Genomic DNA, 22,204 nt, shown 5'->3' with positions numbered 1-22,204 from the left:
CAGGTCGAGAAGAGACTCGACTCTAGTCGAGAGCATGTGTTTTCAAATGTTGACACTCAGACCAGTCGATTCTAGTCTCCGCGACGTCACCATTTGAAAACACATGCTCTCGACTAGAGTCGAGTCTCTTCTCGACCTGAGTCGCGTAAGTGTGAGTTGAGCCTTAAGGTGCGTACAGATATACGCGCCGCGAACATGAGCAATTCACTTTTAATCAGCTGATGCCAAGCTTTTTATATCTGTATCTTACCATTTCTGTAAAAATACAGATATATAGTCAGCTGATTAAAAGTGAATTGCTCATGTTCGCGGCGCGTATATCTGTACGCACCTTTAGACCCTCATTCATCATATAAGAGTAAACGTCATTCCAGAATCATATTGTTAAATTATTTGTCAATTATTTTTCTGTTGCTCCATTATCTATCATATATCAGAGAAAACCTCGTTCCAGAATCATATTGTTAAATTGTTTGTTAGACTACTATTTTTCTGTTACTCCATTGTCTTCATATATTATCAAAGAAAACCTCATTCCTATATCATATTGTTCAATTTTAGATAGGCAGCTATTTTTCTAAATTGATTTTATCTGATAGGAGAGCTTCCACAAACTACCTGGAAGCCTCATTTTACTGAAGTAACTCATTTTTAAAATTTTAAATATAGATGAAAATTGAAATCATTATTTTTAATGCATTTCAAAGCCTAGCTTTAATATTTAAAAACATATCTTTCGCTGTTGAAAATTGTACTTGATGTTTCAAACACATTTATCACTGTTTGATAGCTCTATATTTTGAAGTTTTCTTCAATAAAGCCATTTATCATCAAGTTGGCTGTATAAAGAGATATTAACATTGCCGAGTGAGTATTTTTGAAGGTTTCTTCGTATCATGTTGAAATGAGAATTTTGTAGTACTGTAGCATATTTATTTGTAATAATTCCAGGTGCCTTAGAACAATTTTAATCAGTAATTTATATTGAATAAATTCGTTTTATGAATAAACCAGAAGTTTATTTTGTGTATATAGTATAAGTTGGTTATTTAATTGCAAAATTTATAGAATAAGAATCACCATCATCATCCTTTCTTCATTAAACGGTACGGTATTATTACAAAATGAATTAAAAACTGAAGATTGAATAAAATAGATTTAGAAGATTATTGGAGAGTAGCCTAATCATAGAGCTACCGTACAAAAGCCATAGTAGTATGATTTAGATCCAAAGTGTTTTAGATTAATGAAAAAAAGTCGAATAAACATTGTGAATAATCGAATCACAATTATTATTAATATAACTTTGAACGTAATTACAAATTAAATGCTTTCAAGTAGCATGAAGACTTCTGTAAAAAATATTTTCAACGGGGAGAATAGCTGAGTTATTTTTGGTAAATTGAATAACTTTATCAAAAAATTATATTTTCAGAATTTTTTGTTTTATTCAACAATGCCCTGAAGAATTTATCCTCAAAATCTCATGGATTTATCTCTTACCGAATTTGAATAGCCTGAAGGAATTAGATTCGAGTATATTAGTAACAACTAAATGATATTCTCCAATAAATTTCATCGGACGACCGTCACTCTCCAACCCCTTATGTGATCGGGGCGAAATTTGGCGCACATGCAGACCTATATGACCCCCAATAGGTCCGTGAAGCACACCCCTATATTTCACCCCTGGCACTCACAACAACCCTTCAAAATTTAGCGATAATGAACTTTGAACTCAAAATCCAAGCGTGGATTAGGGTTGAAATTGATATGTTATTCCCAATTTTTAATGTTCATATTTTCAATGGACATCACACTGTAATGGTAAATCATCTTCAACTTGAAACTGGCGCTCAATTTTTCAAGTGTCGACATTTATAGAATCGACAGGCCGATTAGTCGATAGTCGGTAGTCGATACTTTTCATGTTCGGTTTTGTCGTCTGTCCGTTGAGTCGTCTGCAATTTCGTCGTGTCGGTTTATTGTTGTTTCAATTTAATTAGAACCGGTTCTAATTAAATGTTCTTATTTATTACATATTATGTGATATTTTAACTCTTATTACTACAAAGAAAAACATCTATTCAAAAACCATTCTGCCCAGATCATAAAACGTAAGTTAACCTGTTGCTTACACACTACCTACCTTCTTAAAACTTCCAGCGTACCTACTGTTTAAAGATGAGAAATTTCAGTAATAATTTATGTTTTATCATTTTATAAGTAGTCTCTATCGATAAATAACTTCACTATCTTCATTCATGATATGAGTTGGTTACAATGAATACAAATTTAACAAGTTCATTCTTCATTTGTTCCGCTGTTGCAATTGCTACGTTACCTCTCTTATATTTGAGTATATTATTTTAAATTCATAGAAGCTTTTTTATTGGTTACCCCAAAAATTAACCGACTCATATTCTGAATTATTTCAATTGCAATGAATACAGAAGAACATTCATATCTACCTATATCACATTCATAAAAAGTAGCCTACTGGGCTATAATATCCACCAAAAAAGTAAGATATGATCCATGTTTCTAAGTTGTAACGTTGAAACTACAGTAACTTACGATGGTGGTTATGCTATGAATAATTTCTGATTAAATCTTTTTCTCACTAAAACAGCTAAATCATATACCTTTCGGTAGTAAGTTAGAGGTGAAGCAGAGGTAGAAGGTATATCAGATAAATTAGCTGAGATTGTTGAAAAGTAATGTAGGTATGTATTCAATTGTGTCAGAACATAGTAGAGCGGCAAATGTAAAATATTGGGTAGAAGAAACTAGAAGGTAGAGTGAAGCGGATACATTCAAATAAATGCATTCTTTTCAACACTCTCAGCTACCTTCTCCGCTACCCTCTACCTGCACCGCTCCACTATGTTTGGATAGACACGTTTAGGCGTCAGTCCCGGCTGCCTAAAAAGCAGTCGTTAGGTCATGTCAGAGGCCCTGAAATTGATCAGTTGCGACCTGAAAACTCTGACACCAGACCTGAGCCAGCCAGGTCACTCGAATATTACTATTATTATTAGGCCTACTATGTTTTGACCCAAATCTTTCTACATAGCAATAGGCTAAGAGAAATATTTTTTAGTTCTTAACCCGTAGTTTCTTATTATTTAAATACATAGCTCAAGCTAAAGTCTTTCAGCAGTCTATACAAGATATAAATTGTTGAGTCATCAGTATATAAGTTGGGTCTATTTATTATTATCTTAGGAGTAATAGTACCTATTTTTATATTTATTACTACCATAGAGAAACAATAGCATAAGTAGATATCCCATGGTATAAGGCGTTTATGTCGCAACTTTTACTGTTATCTCAAGCCGATAGTTCATGTAATTCTTTCCCGTGAAGCTGTGTGACACACTGTTAGTCTCTCATATTGTGCCGTTCATACACTCTCATCCCAACCAGGGGTGCCCATCCCCCCAATGGTCCATGTCACAAAATTCCCCCCAAAATTCTCAAAATTTGGTATCTATTTAGGTACTTAAAAACTGTACCTATATTGAAAAATCCCCCCCATTTTCCCTAGTTTTTTTCCAAAAATCCCCCCAAAATTCAGCCTCATGTCGCAACTTGCGACATCAAATCTTGCTGTGGGCACCCCTGAATCCCAGCAAAACAGTAAACTTCGACAATAATAAACAGTAATCGGCTTGAGATAACAGCAAAAGTTGCGACAAAACTCCCTATACCATGGGATATCTAATTACGCTATTTTTTCTCTATGTTACTACTCATACTACAAGTAACAAGTACACATATTTTTTACATTTTTCCCTTACAGATGAAGTCAGTCAGAATAGGAGTGACCTGCTATAACTCAGCGTTCGGCCAAGCTAAACGCAGTTTATCCTCTAGTTCCAAAACTAATCTTGGTGTAATCGACGTTTTGCCTGAAGTGAAGGAAGCGCTCAACAGTAAAACGCCAGTTGTGGCTTTGGAGTCCACCATCATAACCCATGGCATGCCTTACCCATCCAACCTAGAAACGGCCCTTGATGTGGAGGATATTGTCAGAAAACAGGTTAGTATTTGGATTTTTGGACTCTCTATATTAGAACTAGATGATATTGGAACTTGATGATATTTTCCCAGATTATCCTGAGTATAATATAAGCTATAGTGAGGTCCACGTTATAATTGCAGTGGAGAAAGATAGGGGAATTGCCGATTCTTTGCCTTGCCAATCCCTTCTATGGAAGTTAGCTGATACTATCTAATTCAAATTCAAATTCATTTTATTAAGTCAAAAAAGAACATACAGGCCAAGTCAAAACATAAAAATAGACAGAATAACAATGTATTTAAAATTTATGCATATAACTATGGTAAGAACACATTTATAATACAACAGCAGAATTCAAGTGTCATCATTCAGAAATTCATATACACTATAGTAAGCCCTATTCACTAAGTATGCATAGAGTTAACTAGTAAGTAACGAGCAAGTAATTATACTTGCTTATTCAAGTCTGGACGCGATTCATGCACTGGACCCAATCTTCAGCGTTCAGGAAGTACCTTGACACTGTATCAAGAACTCAATAATCTTATATTAATATCTGAACCTAATAATCTTCAAAAATGATCAAGATGTACATAATCAAGAAAAAGTACCTTATTTTTACTTTCCTTGCCCTATTACCATAGGTAAGGAAAGTATTGCTTTCCGAAAAAAATTAAGGTACCCCAATTTCCAAATTTCTATACGTTTCAAGGTCCCCTGAGTCCAAAAAACTGGTTTTTGGGTATTGGTCTGTATGTGTGTGTGTGTGTGTATATGAGTGTATGTGCGTCTGTGTACACGATATCTCATCTCCCAATTAACGGAATGACTTGAAATTTGGAACATAAGGTCCTTTCACTATAAGGATCCGACACGAACAATTTCGATCAAATGCAATTCAAGATGGCGGCTAAAATGGCGAAAATGTTGTCAAAAACAGGGTTTTTCGTGATTTTCTCGGAAATGGCTCCAACGATTTTGATCAAATTCATACCTAAAATAGTCATCGATAAGCTCTATCAACTGCCACAAGTCCCATATCTGTAAAAATTTCTGGAGCTCCGCCCCATCAATGCAGATAGATTCTCAATTATCAGGCTTCAGATACAATTGAAACAAAAAAAAATCAAGTGGAGTAGATTGAGCATGAAAATCTCTACAATTAATGTTCAGTAACATTTTCACCTAAAATTGGAAATAAGCATTAAATTAGAGAAAATGTGATTATTCAATTGCAAATTATTGTTGATTCTATTAAATAATCCACTATGAAGAGATAGAAGACCTCATGTGTGTCTCAAGCGTTATTGCCCTGTCACCAGCTGGCTCAGATCTTTGAATAGTAGACTTGAGATGCGCGGGAACACTAGCGTCAGGTGATCAATTTTCATAACGGCAAGGAAAGTTGTGTGAGTGCGCCACACCAGATTTTTATGATTTTGCCCACATGAGCCCATATTGAATCTGCGCAAGGGTAATGAAATTGATGATGATTATGAGATATGAGTGAACCCACAACTTTGGGTGGGTTCCGAACCACTGTTACTCATTAAGGGCCGGTTTCCGAGCTCGGGATTTAGGTAAGTTTTAGACTTTAAACAGCTGGAGTCAGAAAATTGGCTTCCAGCTTCCAAAAACAGGGCGTAGTCGCAGTAAATAGTTGCAGCAAAATAAATCTTTATTTTCCCATTTCTATGATTGGAAACGTTTTTCCTTGACGAAATTAAACATTCATAAATAATTCAAAATAGCTGAAACTTTACACTATTTTCTCTTTATTTTATTTTGTGTTCAATTTTCTAGTTTTTCGAAATTTAATTTAAACGTGACTATGACTACGACTACGCCCTGTTTCGGAAAGCAAATTTTCTGACTCCAGCTGTTCAAAGTCTAGAACTTAGCTAAATCCCGAGCTCGAAAACCGGCCCTAAGAAACTCATTAAAAGTGGGTTACTGTTGTAGTTACTTATTAGTTTAATAATTGACCAATAGTACAAGGCTCGGTTGCACAAAAGCCGGTTAAATTTTAACCGTGATTAATTTCACGAGAACCAATCAGAGAAGGCATTTTTGATAAGACGGCTTCTCTGATTGGTTCTCGTGGAATTAATCACGATTAAAATTTAACCGGCTGTTGTGCAATCGGCACCAAGTTAGGATAAAAACTTGAGTTGAAATAAACTACTACACTATGTTGTAGCACCATTTATGAAACAAAACTTCTGTATTACAAGTAAGGCAATTAAGTTAATATTATTGAAGAGCTTTCTTTAAATTACAGTATCATAAAACTAGCTTTATTTTGCAGGGAGCTGTACCAGCAACCATAGGGGTGATTGATGGACGTGTGAAGGTTGGTCTCAAAAGAGAAGAGTTGGAAAGATTGGCGCAACCTGCTTCTCCGGAACGGCCAGTTGTCAAGATATCAAGGAGGGATTTTCCATTCGTTTTATCAAAGGTAAATGAATAAATATTGAGTGATCCAGGTGGTCCAAGACTAGTGTCAAAGTTTTCAGGTCGCAACTGATTCCAAAGGTAATAGAATAGAAAAAAAGAGTAGACAGACCGCCTTTTTTATAACTCTTAACTTTTAACTATAAGTTTTTCTTTCAACTCTGAAAAGTCTGATGCCAGAAGATTTCATATTTATTTATTTAGCGTATGGCAGATACACAACTAATATACATGAGTCTCAAATGCCTAGATATACACTGTATATTTTCAAATTCTTTGAGATGTTGTGTAGTTTTCGGTCAGGAGAACATAAGTTTGTCTGACCGCCATCATTTGCTAGTCCATTTAGCGTTACCCAATGTGCACCATGGAGGCGAACTAGCTTTACACATTATGTAATGAATTACTGAATAATTTCTATGAATTACATTCAGTGTGAAATTTTAAATGATAAAAGTTCTGAAAAAATATTAGTTTGTAATGTATCATACTGTTGTAAATGTGCTTTTGTAATTAACACTTTATTCATTAAAAGTTTACATTCACGAACAAGATAAAAATAGAATAAAACATCATCTTTGAACGTATCTCATAAAACTCTAACTTGTTATCCATTCATAAGCAGTTTGTTTCCAGAACAATCAACTTGGCAACTGTGTTCACATCATAAAGTATCCATGTAGGGCTAGCCTACATCAATACTATTAGTTTTAGTTTATTACGAGAATAAATAATTATAGTGAGGTCCACGTTATAATGGCAGTGTTTGATTAGCAATGGTATTGCTATCCTTGTCTATCCTTCAACAAAAACGGATAGCGCTATCTCTTTCTCGCTTTGATCTGCTGCCAGATCGTCTTTCAACAATGTGAATTAATAATTAATTAACAAAATATTTTATCTTGATTATGGAAATTCATTATGAAATAATTGAAAAATATGATTTCTTGCTTGATTATTAATTTTAAACGAGAATGAACAGTTAATATTACATCAATAAACCTGTCAGCTACCGTCTATAGAAGGCATTGACAAGACAGGTTCAGCAACGTTGTTCTCCAATCTTTCTCCACTGCCATTATAACGTGAACCTCACTATAGTTAATACTTGGTGCTGGAAATTTCCGCAATTGACCATCGAAAAGTGTGTCTTCAGTCGAAGCATGTGACTGGCCAAGAATATTATTTTCAACATTTTTACTAAAAACTATGAAACAAACGACATGTTGTGCTTCATTTCATTTAATTTCGAAGCCTTCTACATATTACTTTTTGACAGATTCATTATTATTCTTTTCTCGTATTCTATCAATTGCTCTCCAATTTAAAGCTGAGGTTACACCAAAGCTATTAACAAAATGTTGATAATTTAATCCTTATGAATTCTATTAGATTGAACGGAACTTGACAAACACAATGTTCATCATGACAATATCATATAGATAAGTTATGTTCAATCTAATAGAATCTATAAGGATTACTGTAAGTTATTCATTTTGTTAATTGACCGAGCGAAGTGAGGTCTAAGATTCAAGTCGACGGTTTGGCATTTCTCTTAATGTTTGAATGTTTAAATGTTTATATGTTGCGCATTCACGGCGAAACGCGGTAACAGATTTTCATGAAATTCGACAGGTATGTTCCTTTTTTAATTGCGCGTCGACGTATATACAAGGTTTTTGAAAATTTTGTATTTCAAGGATAATATAAAAGGAAAAAGGAGCCTCCTCCATACGTCAATATTAGAATAAAAATCAGACTATAGGATTATTCATCATAAATCAGCTGACAAGTGATTACACAGATGTGTGGAGAAGCCAGTCAAATGTTGTATTTCCTTAAGGTCTATAGTTTCAATCAGGTACTTGTGGATGAGAATACTGCGTGAGGTCTACTGTTCACAGAACTACTAGTAACTTTGGTGTAAACGCAGCTTTACAAAAAGTGAAAAAAATGCTTTTTAATGAGGATTGTTTTGGCATGAAGCTGTAAGCCTCTATATGTTGTAATTCATTTCCTATTGGTGTAAATAGATAAAAAAATTCAAATAATTGGCTTGGACATTTTACGAATTCATCGTTTTTCCGCAGAAAATGGATGGTGGTACGACAGTGGCCGGTACTGTATTGGTAGCTGAAAAAGTCGGAATCAAAGTATTTGTCACAGGTAAAAATTGATTGTAAAAATAGTATCATTTATCGTATTTATTAATTATTATCAATTCAAACACAAATCATAGTAGAGATGAATAAGCATCTAAATTCAAAAATCTACTTAGTGAAAATAATTAAGAACTGAAAATGCTGTGAAGTGAACAACTACAAGACTTAACCTATTTTGGACTATGTGTCCTATTTTCATTTTCAAAATTATCCTTAATTCCTTGACATAGTTTTGGTCGTTTTCTTAGTTCTCACAGTCGTTTTCACTGTTAACAATTTCTCACCGACATGTGGTCAAATGGTCGTTTTCACACTTACCAATATTGTCGGCCGACACTGCAGATCTGTTATTGTATAACGTTAACACACTTATTTATGTATTTCACACGACATGCAGTTAAGTATTTAAGTAAATAATCAAATCCGTTTACTTACTGACTGGAGTAATTTCAACCGGCTATAGTGAGGTCCACGTTATAATGGCAGTGTTTGATTAGCAATGGTATTGCTATCCTTGTCTATCATTCAACAAAGCGGATAGCGCTATCTCTTTCTCGCTTTGCTCTGTTGCCAGATCGGCTTTCAATAATGTAGAATCAATAATTAATTAACAAAATATTTCATCTTAATTATGTAAATTCATTATGAAATTATTGAGAAATGTAATTCCTATAAAGAAAATATAATTGATTATTTTAAACGAGAATGAACAATTAATATTACATTTTGTTTTGTGTAGTTGAGAAGTTGATATTGTGGTAATTATTCATATCAAATGAAAAAGACTAAGAAATTGTCAAAAACCCTCAATTAAGAAAAATGAACTTTTTCATTCAATTAAAATTAATATCACATTAATAAACCTGTATCAGCTACCGTCAAGAAGGCATTGACAAGACAGAGGATCGGCAACGTTGTTCTATCTTTCTCCACTGCCATTATAACGTGGAACTCACTATAGCGATCATTTTCAACAGTGTATAACGTTATCTTCATTCCTCTTAAACGCTATCAATTATTTAGAGGATTTAGTTATTTATATTTTTACTACTTCAATTTATTTTTATCTTGTCTATTCACTAGGAGGAATAGGTGGAGTACATAGAGACGTGGAGACCAGCATGGATATCAGTGCCGATCTAATGGAAATGTCTAGAAGCTCCGTCACAGTTGTGTCTAGTGGAATCAAATCCATACTGGACATTGGACGAACCCTCGAGTATCTAGTGAGTAAAAAGCTTCTACTTTTTGATCCGTATCACATTAGGACACCAGGGTGGAAAACACCATTGATAAACTAGTGTTCAGTAGTTGACCGAGCGAAGTGAGGTCTAAGATTCAAGTCGACGGGTTGGCATTTCTCTTAATGTTTAAATGTTTATATGTTTTTATGTTGCGCATTTACGGCGAAACGCGGCCGATTTTCATGTAATTTAACAGGTATGTTCCTTTTTAAATTGCGCGATGACGTATATACAAGGTTTTTGGAAATTTTGCATTTCAAGGATAATATAAAAGGAAAAAGGAGCCTTCTTCATACGCCAATATTAGAGTAAAAATCAGACTATAGAATTATTCAACATAAATCAGCTGTCTAGTGGACTACTAGTAGTTCTGTGAACAGTAGACCTCAAGCAGTATTCTCGTCTACAAGTACCTGATTGAAACTATAGACCTTATGGAAATACAGCAATAGACTGGCTTCTCCACACATCTGTGTAATCACTTGTCAACTGATTTATGATGAATAATTCTATAGTCTGATTTTTACTCTAATATTGGCGTATGAAGGAGGCTTCTTTTTCCTTTTATATTATCCTTGAAATGCAAAATTTTTAAAACCCTTGTATATACGTCGACGCGCAATTTAAAAAGGAACATACCTGTCAAATTTCATGAAAATCTATTACAGCGTTTCGCCGTAAATGTGCAACATATAAACATATAAACATTCAAACATTCAAACATTAAGAGAAATGCGGAACCGGCGACTTGAATCTTAGACCTCACTTCGCTCGGTCAATAATACTACCCGTTCAAAAACATCGAACATCTTGAAAATGTATCTTTCCATCAACGTTGTAGATAGTTGCAGCCAGACCTGATAACAGCGCTTACACTCACATTCCGGGACGACACGTCACAGTACGATAGGACAGAAAGCTCTATGTTTATTTAGGATTTTTTCTAGACATTTTAAACTGATAAATTATTTATTAATTTTTGAGAAAACAACAACAGGTCAATGCAACTTACTCAGCACGAGGTCTACTGTTCACAGAACTACTAGTCTATCATGCAACAAGGCGGATAGCGCTATCTCTTTCACGCTTTGCTCTGTTGTCAGATCATCTTTCAACAATGTAAAATTAATAATTAATTTACAAAATGCTCAATCTTGATTATGAAACCATTGAAAAATATAATTTATTGCTTGATAAAATATAATAGATTATTTTAAACAAGAATCAATTACATCAATAAACCAGTATCAGTTGTGGAACCTGGTTACTAAGATTGATTCTTTATGACTGGTTCTCAACAAAACGATTATGATAGCCTATTTTTTTATATAAATTTTGTTGCATTGTGAAATTGTGTGAAATGTAATTAGCCGGTCAAAACTTTGGCCAGTCTTACACGATTTACGTTTAATAAATGTTATACTTCTAAAATAAATTAATTCATGCCAATTACTGTTTGAATACAGGAAACGTTGGGTGTATGTGTGGTTACAATGGGAGACAGCAACCGGTTTCCCGCCTTTTACACTAGAGAGAGCGGCCATCAGTCTCCATATCATGTGAAAAATGTAGATGAAGCTGCCGAACTTATATCAAGTCTGCATACTTTGAAAATGAACTCTGGAGTTCTGTTAGCTGTTCCTGTGCCGTTGGAAGCTGAACAGATTGATTGTGAGTATATATTTAGTTTTCTAGAATTTTTTATTCATTTCAGATTTATACACAATAGCCCGGTTGCAAAAACACTGTTAAATTTTAATCATGATTATCTCCACGAAAACCTATCAGAGGAGGCTTTTTCGAAGAGAAGGGTTCTCTGATTGGTTCTCATTGAAAAGCTAATGAATCCTATACTATTAAACGAGAAATTTCTGTTTATATGTTTATATATCTGTATGTGACCGGATCTCGAAAACGGCTCTAACGATTCTCACGAAATTTGGAACAAAGTCGGATTATGATATGAAGATTCCCTGGGATAACTCGCTGAAGGACATTAAAAGGATAAATACGTCCTTGGAAAAACAGCTGGAAATTTTGTCGTCTGTCGATACCGTAATGGAAGAGAGTGAATGAGTGCATGTGTGTGGGATCATCCAGCTGATCTCACGACAAGAAAAATTCACCAAGAATAACTTATTTTCGTTTATTTCTCTTTTTTTAGAAAACATGTTTACTTCAGAAAGTCTAAAATAGTAACTAGATGCTTTTAGTGTAGAATAGTAAATAGTATATTAACAAATATTGTTGCAAACAAAGTATATTATTCTAAATAGAATTCATTGATGTTGTGTTTGTTTTTTGAAGTGTGAATGAATTGTTATCTTGATGAGTGATAGTAGCTTAATCTAGATTTTGATTTGGACTGTAGTATAAATTTGAAAAGGGACAGTTTTTGGCATAAGCCTGTTGTGCCTCCTCATATAACTGTAAAAATAATTGTACGGCTGAGAAAATGAATAAATAAATATAAACCATAAATTCAATCTTTCGTTACAAATTTTCTATGCTTTTACACTCCAGAGCAAAGCTCGGTCCCCCGATATTAAATAATAATTGTTGAACGGAAGCATTCAATCTCTATTTCCGATTAATAATTATTATATTATGAAGTCCTCTGAAATATGAAAAAATCTGGTGTGGCGCACTCACAAAACTTTCCTTGCCGTTATTAGAATTGATCACCTGACGCATCACAAGTCCACTTATAAACAAATATCTAAGCCAGCTGGTGACAAGACAATAACGCTGGAGACATACGAAGTCTGATATCTCTTCATAGTGAATGATTTAATAGAATCAACAGTTGCCAACAGTTTGCAATTGGATAATCACATTTTCTCGAATTTCGAGCTTAATTTCAATTTTAGGTGAAAATGTTACTCAACATTAATTGTAGAGGTTTTCATGCTCAATCTTCTCCACTCGAATTTTTTTGTTTAAATTGTATCTGAAACCTGATAATTGGGAATCTGAAATCCAACTTTGCATAGATGGGACGGAGCTCCTGAAATTTTTACAGATATGGGACTTGTGGCAATTGATAGAGCTTATCAATGACTATTCCAGGTATGAATTTAATCAAAATCGTTGGAGCCGTTTTTGAGAAAATCGCGAAAAACCCTGTTTTGACAACATTTTCGCCGCCATCTTGAATTGCATTTGATCGAAATTGTTCGTGTCGGATCCGTATATTGTAAGGACCTTAAGTTCCAAATTTCAAGTCATTCCGTTAATTGGGATATGAGATATCGTGTACACAGACGCACATACACTCTATGGTAATAGGGCAAGGAAAGTAAAAATTGTGCTTGTTAGAAAACCCACGTTGTTTTCAACAGTATTTGTACTTCATTATTATGATAATAAAAGACTGAATAAATGTTCATGAAGTATAAAATAGTTTTTGTCTATGATTAGTCTATCTAGTCTATTAGTTAGTAGTCTGTTAAGTTTGTCTATAGTTTCTGTTTATCTCATTTTCAGTTCTTGTATTCTATTATGTTTTCTCATCTTTGCAGTTGCCAGTATGGAGGAAGTGATCTCCCAGTGTTTGAGGGATTGCGAAGAACAGGGAATAAAAGGAAAAGCTGTCACTCCCTTCGTCCTTGAAAGAGTGAGCAAACTAACGAAAGGAAAATCGTTAGAAACAAGTATCCTTTCCAAAAAGTACAATATCGATACAAGAATGAAATCATATCAAAGAATACAAATCCTTATTAAAATGTCATCCATGAAAACATGGAATGTCATTGTTATTCATCATAACATCTTTGTAAATTGAAATACTGATACTTTAACCTTCCGGCAGTCGCGCTGTTGTAAAAAGTAGAACAGTGTCAGTTTTTTTGCTGCACAAAACTATTGAATGGGGTGGTGTCAGTGAATGAGTCACCTATGCATTCCAAAACTTTCTCTCCATCACTCCACTGAGTTGCAGTATCAACCGAGCACTGGTTCAGTCTTTAGGTGCCATTTAGTTGCGACAGTGCATAAGTAGTGCATTTGATAGGGAAAGAGACTGCCAACGAACCAACGCGACTTCCGGAAGTTTAAGTGAAAACGTCGCTCGCATTGCAACATCCATTGTAAAATTTTCTCCTGAAACTTCTTCAATCATTGTTGCCTCATTTTTCTTCAATTTTTCTCAAGCTCCAATGAAAATTATTCTTAAAATTCGAAATTTACTCTTCTTAAAATTCTAAAATTACTCTTAGTACATATTTTTCCTGTTTTTAACATGATTTTTGTACCATTTTCTGTGTGTTTTTCTTAACTTATCCAATATCAGACATCGCCTTAATAAAGAATAATGCCCTGGTTGGAAGCAGGGTTGCCACAAAACTTGAAGCATTGCTCTCCAGGTAGGCCTACAGTAATGAGAGGAAAGACTCTAGTAGTTTCGATTAAATCTACGTTACGTATAACTTGATAGATCGAACAATTTCTAAATGTGCCTTATGAACTTCCAAAGACTTCTAACTATATTGTAGTATTCAAAATAAATGCGCCATTAGTTTCGAGTAGATCAACGTTAAATATTACTTGTTAGATCAAAAAATTTCTAAATGTGCCTGACGAACTTTTTAAGACTTCTAACTATAGTATTCAGAATAAATGTGCCATATTTATATAGCAATTGTAGGTGTAATTTATTTTTTGTTCATGTGTGATGTAGGTCTTATGTTGTTTGTCATTATTAATCCTGGGAGTGCCTAACTGGTTTCACATTAGTGTCTAACTGGGTTTTGATATGTATTTAGAAAAATTGTGATGTAAATGTGGAATCTTTCTCCATGTTACTAACACTTTCTGTATTTGATAATGATGAATTTTATAGTAATTTGTCTACTAGTTTAATTCTGTGGATTGGTGCAAAAACTACCAATGTCAATTTTTTCAAAAATGAGTTTAATACACTAATACATCACAGCAGGGAACCCACTATGCCGTCACCGTCAGGCGCCGTCCGGCACCGACCGTCACCGTCAGTCGCCGCCTTCACCGTCATTTTTCCGGCGATAACTCACTTGCCCGTCTGGTTAGCTCCGTCAGAAACCGGAGCTAACCAGAAGAAATGCATCAGTTGCGATGGAGAGTTCATCAGACGAGGAATTGCTAGTAAAAGCCGCAGCATGTGCTGAAGAAGAAGAAGAGATACAGAAACGGAGGAAGCATAGGTACTGGGTGCACGAAATCTTCAGAAGAAGAAACGAATATGGTGAATTTCATCATTTGTTTGACGACTTGAGAAAAGACGATGCTAAGTTATTTTTATATTTCCGCATGACTCCAAAGAAGTTCTACGAATTGCTCGAGTTACTGAAATTCCCAGTGAAACACAGTAACTTCCGTGAGGTCATTGGTCCTGAGAAGCTGCGGGATTGACACTGAAGTAAGTAAATTTATAAATGTCATGCTACTTTTCCCATCATCGTATGATTTGTCAAACGGCCAAAACTTTGATTTCATAATTTCGCTTACAGAATAATATTTGTAAATAACTTACCTGACATGGTATCAAACTTTTCTGAGATTTCCTGCCAAGCATTATCTTTCTTCCTGTTGTCGTGATAACTATTATCACTAGTATTATTCAGGAAGGGATACTCCCTAATAGCCTCTATCAACATTTCGTCCGTACTCATCGCTCACAGAACAAATGCGCACTACAACAAAACACTGGCGATGTGACTTCACTGATAGTTGAATGTCGACTGGAAGAATGATAAAAAACGGACCGGCTATCCGGCAAGAATGCCCCAAACAGCAATGATGGCCGACGGTGGCTGACGGACACGGTCGTGGCCGGTGACGGACGGGTATAGTGGGTTGCCGTTCGTTTAAAACAATGCTAAGCAATGTTGCCGGTACGCAACGGTGACGGTCGGTGCCGGACGGCGCCTGACGGTGACGGCATAGTGGGTTCCCTGCTTTATCGATTATTTTCAGTTCCAGAAGTGCCAATGTCCTATCTCAATGCAATGAAAAGTTATAAAATTTATACTACCAATGTCATGATTGACATCTTTCTAATTTCTCATGATTGACAGTTTTCTGAGAGTGCGAAAACTACCAATGAAGACATATGTTTTTAGATTGTCATTTATACTCCGTGCCAGAACTACCAATGTCGACTTCTGCACTTGTAGCACTCGCATTTCCGTATCGGAATGCCGTAGTTCGAAAATACAAGGTGAACTTCCAAGCTGATTTGTGAGAAAGTTGATATTTTGACATAGGTAGTTCTTGCCACGGTATATAGAAAAAGATATATATTTTCATCTAAATACCGTGGTTCTTGCACCAAGCCACATTATATTTTTATGTATTTGTTAATCTATATGTTCGTTCATTTATCTGTTTATTCATTTCTTTTACTAATACACAAACTATATAAAAATAATTGGAATAAAAACAACAGGCACAGCCAAAAACTGTTCCTTTTCCTATTTTTTTTTTAGATATGTAGTCTCAAAAGTAGTTAGGATTTAAAATTCCATTTCATCAATTATAAGTCCCATTTCAGTTCAATAATAAACGGGATATAAATTTTGAAAATATTGTAGATCTTTTAGGAAAATAACGAAAATAATCATTGTTTTCAATTTTTGTTGATATATTTGATCTTTTTTTATTATTATTGCATTTGATGTAGCCTAGATATATTTGAAAACGAATAAAATGAAATAGAGTTTGCAATCATCTTTTACTCTTGAGGATTTGTACTTTCAAATTTCAAATTTATTCATTCCTTGTACAATATTACAAAAATAAACAAATTGACATGTTCAATGTAAAACATCAAAGTACAAGAGAATGTGAAGCTCACAAGACATGAGTTCGTTCGTGAGCTTAATTAAGAAATATATTAACTTTAATAACTAGAAAGTAAACTATAACAAGAATAAAAAAAAGAATGAAATACAGTTGAATGTAAGTATACTATTGAAATATAAGTATAACAATGTCCACAGTGAAGTTGTGCAGGATAAAAGACGTAAACTAGACAGCACAGCAACTGTGCTTTAACTTAAAATTGTACTTATTTTATTTTTGATATTTGGAAAACATTTTTCTAAGAAGTAGGTTTTCATCAAGGATAGTATACATCTAAATACTTGAGTTTACATGATTTTATCGTATAAATTGATAACATTTTATGGAACGAATGAAAAATAAATTTATCACCGTGTACGAAGTTGTAGACAGTTTTCATGGAACAAAATTGTTCGAATAAAAGAAACAAATAACATTGTCGTGTTATTTATTGCATTACTAACCCAATTCGCCTTCTCTATTCAATTTATTAGTCTTGTCTTTCAATTCACCGTCTCTCTTCAATTCTTCAGCTTTGTCTTGTCTTCTGCTATTGCTGTATTTCTTTTTCATCTTCTTTTTCTTCTATCAACACTTACATCTTCTTTTCTTACTTGAATTATGTATTCTTTCTCTTTTTCTAATTACCAAATGGGTAGTTATTTACTCATTGCTTCATCTATTGAGCATTGCATGCAATAAATATTATTAGATTTCAAACAAAATATATTTAAATTCTCTTAAACACTCGAATTAGGTATTATTTTTCTGTCTTCAATTATCAAATACTGTAGTTATTTATTTATTTATTCATCCATGGAAACAAAACAAGAAACAGATAGTAGGCCTAGTTTTAGGTTTTACAATAATTCTTGGGACCAGACCATATTAAGCGTTTTTCAAGCGTTTTTAGAGCAGGCAGGCCAGGTAGCTCTCCGATTGGCTGATAGGTTTGGCGCTTGAAGAAACGCCTGGAAAACGCTTGAAAAAACGCTTTTAATATGGTCTTGTCCTTAGAGTAGCTGGGTTGAAAAAAATATTCCATGCTTTAGCTTATAAGCTTAAGAAGCTTTATGGTTTTGTCCTTAGAGTGAGTAGCCGAGTTGAAAAAAATATTCTATGCTTTAGCTTATACAGTACTTGGAAATGATCCATTGGATTAATTTATTGTACTGTATTTACAAGTGCTGTAGCTTGATTGTACGTTATCCTGATTTTATTTGGGTATTTGCTCAAATTTCGTTGTTTGTTAGAGAATATTTCTTAGTTGGTATCATTCTCTATGATGAAAAAATCTCGTTTGCCTTAAAAGTATTACCATAGAGAAACAATAGCGTAAGTAGATATCCCATGGTATAGGGAATTTATGTCGCAACTTTTACTGTTATCTCAAGCCGATTACTGTAGATTATTGTCGAACTTTACTGTTTTGTTGGTATGAGAGTGTATGAACAGCACAATATGAGGGACCAGTGTCACACAGCTTCACGGAAAAGAATTACATGAACTATCGGCTTGAGATGACAGTAAAAGTTGCGACATAAACGCCCTATACCATGGGATATCTACTTATGCTATCGTTTCTCTATGGTATTTCTTTTCTTTGTTTTTATTCAAGTATTTTTTCAAATTTAGTTGCTATATCTCCGTTATTCAATTTTTCCTAGTTGATAGAATTCAAAAAACATGTTTAATCCTTCAAAAATCTCATTTTGTCTAAAATTGTATAAGCTTTATTTGCTTTTATCTAGGCATTTGTTTAAATTTATTAGCTATATTACTGTTATAGCCTACAAGAAGTTTCAAGTTCCTACTCAATAATTCTCTTTAAAATGAATAAGAAATTTCATTTATTCTTAGAGGATCAATATTGTATTTTTCGATTTTGCACTATACTACAAGAGTTGCTAATACTTAAGCTGCATTTACACCAACGTTATTAACAAAATGTTCATATTTCCGTCCTTATAGATTCTATTAGATTGAACGGAACTTGACAAACACATATGTTCATCATGTGTATGATAAGTTATGTTCAATCTAATAGAATCTATAAGGACGGAAAAATAAACATTTTGTTGAAAACTTTGGTGTAAACGCAACTTAACTCAAGTGAAAGATCGACTAAAGCTGCGTTTACACCAAAGTTATTAACAAAATGTTAATAACTTGATCCTTATAGATTCTATTAGGTTGAACATAACTTATCATACACATGATGATCATATGTGTTTGTCAAGTTATGTTCAATCTAATAGAATCTATAAGGATTAAGCTATTAGCAGTTTGTTGACCGAGCGAAAAAGGTCTAAGATTCAAGTCGACGGTTTGGCATTTCTCTTAATGTTTAAATGTTTATATGTTGCGTATTTACGGCGAATCGCGGCAATAGATTTTCATGAAATTTGACAGGTATGTTCCTTTTTTAATTGCGTGTCGACGTATATACAAGGTTTTTGGAAATTTTGCATTTCAAGGATAATATAAAAGGAAAAAGGAGCCTCCTTCATACGAGTAAAAATCAGACTATAGAATTATTATTCATCATAAATCAGCTGACAAGTGATTACACAGATGTGTGGAGAAGCCAGTCTATTGCTGTATTTCCATAAGGTCTATAGTTTCAATCAGGTACTTGTGGATGAGAATACTGCGTGAGGTCTACTATTCACAGAACTTCTAGTTGATAACTTTGGTGTAAACGCGACTTTACTCATGCATATTTCTTCCTTTTCTCTAAAAATTATTATTTATTAATATTATTCAATGGAGCAAAAATGATTGTAATAGCCTACAGCAAACCAACAGTCTTAAATAGTTTATATAAGTTGTGTACATAAGTATTTTTCGATTTTGCACATATTTGCCACTTTTTTGCACACATCTGCACGCTTTTGCCTAATGCCAGAATTTTCCACTTTCTTTCTGTTTTCACCAGTTCTGAGCATGTAGAACATGTGAATAGTATGCCGCAAGCTGTTGGCCAAAGTTCACTGAAACATGTCAGCAGTTCCAAGGCATCTTTAACTTCATCTTCAACCCAGCAACCTCTGGTGATCGGAGGCTCCAATCTTGACTGCGTGGTGATAGCTACTGATTCACTCAAGGTACAGTATTTTATTCCATCATTTATTAAACTTATAAACATTCATTCAATGTTGGTCACAATTTAAGAAAAGACAGAGGCTTATACACCGTGATTCAAAAAGAATACCACAACTTTGAAAATCTGTATTTAATCAAGAAAACATAATAGGAACTTGGGTTGTAAATCAAAATGAAGAGTATTAAAATAAATTTTTCCCCACTAGAAAACAAGTTCACAAATGTTCAATGTGACCCCCTCCAGACACTCGAGTGATATCAATACGATACTCGAACTCGTTGCACACCCTCAGTAGCATATCGGGCGTAACAGTTTGTTAGCCCTAACCTCACCCCCTGCGATTTTTTCTATGGGGGTACGTTGAAGATAAAGTGTATCGACCGCCTCTACCAGCTAACATTGTGGAGCTCAAACAAGAAATAACAGCAGCTATACAAAATGTTACGCCCGATATGCTACTGAGGGTGTGCAACGAGTTCGAGTATTGAATGAAAAAGACTGAGAAATTGTCAAAAAACCACTGATTTATTAGAATCTAATTATCAATAAATCAGTGGTTTTTTGACAATTTCTCAGTCTTTTTTAGAAATAATTCTAATTATCAATAAATCTGTGGTTTTTGACAATTTCTCAGTCTTTTTTATTCAATATGAATAATTACCACAATATCAACTTCTCAAATACACAAAGAGTTCGAGTATCCTATTGATATCACTCGAGTGTCTGGAGGGGGTCACATTGAACATTTGTGAACTTTTTATTCAATTTTTCAGAAATTTTTCCATATGAATCCACCATACGTTATTTTTCAAAAACTAGTCCCTTAACAATTCAGCATCGGTGTATTTTGAATGAAAAAGACTAAGTGCCGGTTGCACAACAGCCGGTTATATTCTAACCGGGATTAATTCCACGAGAACCAATCAGAGAAGCCGTCTTTCCAAAAACGCCTTCTCTGATTGGTTCTCGTGAAATTAATCACGGTTAAAATTTAACCGGCTGTTGTGCAACCGGACCTAAGAAACTGTCAAAAAACCACAGATTTATTGATACTTAGAAACTGACACTTACTAACACTTACACTTTCTAAGTATCAAAAATCTGTGGTTTTTTGACAATTTCTTAGTCTTTTTCATTCAATATGAATAATTAGGTACCACAATATCAACTTCTCAACTACACAAAAATTCGGTGTATTTCACCAGAGGAACTGAATTCCGGGCGAAATCTACCACTCTGTATAGTTCGCTAATGAAGCGTTTATGAATATATGTTTATAAGAACTTTTTTTCTTATTTTTACCTCTACTATCAGGTATTAAATTATTTTACCATAATTAAGAATCACCCTGTTTAATAGTGACACAATTCTGGGTTACCGTTAGGGACTCAAGGGAGGTATTAACCGGTCAATTTTAATGCTCCAAACAAGGTATGAAGCTATATAGCTCCACCTATACTACCTATATAGAGCAGACCAACTGGGTCATAGCATGTTTCCCTTGGAGACAATTTGCGCTATTAGCTAACAAGTAGGAACTACCTGAACTATAAACCCAACGGTTGCCGCTGCAGGATCGTTAACAATTACTGGGGGTCAACAATTAGGGTTACTTTCAGGAGACAGTTGTACGAAACAACTGTCTGTGGCACGGTACCGTAGTTACATAACAACACAACGATAATCACCAAGTAGTCTGTTGAAATGGTTTTAGAGGATTGAATGGTTTGGAGGATCGTTTACAACATTGAAACCGTTTAAAATAGAATATTTATTCATTTATTTATTCTTATATGTATATATTTATTTATTCATTTTTCTATTTATTTATTATATAACAAAGAAGACTACAGGCATTAAGCCCAAAACAGTCTTCACTACAATTTACAGTCGTACTAAGCAAGTTACTAGAAAAAATGAGAGATACAGTACATGCAATTTACAAATATACATAAGAAAATTACTTCCTTCCTTGATATTAAATACTGTAAAGAGAAAAATATGTAGGGGTGGCGCCTCCACCAGATATGTAAGCAGGGAAGGAACTATGATAACTCCACCAAATATGTAAAGGGGAAATGGAACGGCGGGAGGAGCCAAAATATGTAAGCACAATATGGAAGCACGATGTGCCTTCACCAATTATGTAAAGGGGAATGTGGAACGGCGGGAGAAGCCTCCACCAAATATGTAAGCAAATGCCTACACCAAATATGTAAGGGGAAAAAACTATGATAACGATGAAAGAACAAAATAACTAGAACTTTAATTAATGAATCTTTAACATATATACATTTGAACAAAACAAGATTAATTTGATTATAAAACAATATTTGATATGAATTAATGGGGAAAACACTCGCTTGCTGCTAATGAGGATTCAATGTTTGTG

At 34.2% G+C, this 22,204-nt stretch overlaps 1 protein-coding gene across 1 annotated transcript in view; it reads left to right on the top strand.

Moving 5' to 3' along the window:
• Positions 1-1,918: 1,918 nt before the first annotated feature.
• Positions 1,919-22,204, top strand: part of LOC111056347 (pseudouridine-metabolizing bifunctional protein C1861.05) — a 416,552-nt gene continuing 396,266 nt past the window's right edge. The window contains exons 1-9 of the mRNA XM_039439776.1: positions 1,919-2,117; positions 3,806-4,045; positions 6,336-6,485; positions 8,572-8,647; positions 9,727-9,869; positions 11,354-11,558; positions 13,409-13,540; positions 14,179-14,251; positions 19,645-19,813. Of these exons, the coding sequence (XP_039295710.1) occupies positions 3,806-4,045; positions 6,336-6,485; positions 8,572-8,647; positions 9,727-9,869; positions 11,354-11,558; positions 13,409-13,540; positions 14,179-14,251; positions 19,645-19,813 (1,188 nt within the window). The 5' untranslated portion in view covers positions 1,919-2,117. The remainder of the gene's footprint in view (positions 2,118-3,805; positions 4,046-6,335; positions 6,486-8,571; positions 8,648-9,726; positions 9,870-11,353; positions 11,559-13,408; positions 13,541-14,178; positions 14,252-19,644; positions 19,814-22,204) is intronic.

The sequence above is a fragment of the Nilaparvata lugens genome, chromosome 13 (genome assembly GCF_014356525.2).
Source record: "Nilaparvata lugens isolate BPH chromosome 13, ASM1435652v1, whole genome shotgun sequence".
NCBI classification, from domain to species: domain Eukaryota; kingdom Metazoa; phylum Arthropoda; class Insecta; order Hemiptera; family Delphacidae; genus Nilaparvata; species Nilaparvata lugens.
The sequence above is the reverse complement of the archived record's forward strand: the minus strand, read 5'-3'. Positions and strand labels throughout refer to the sequence as shown.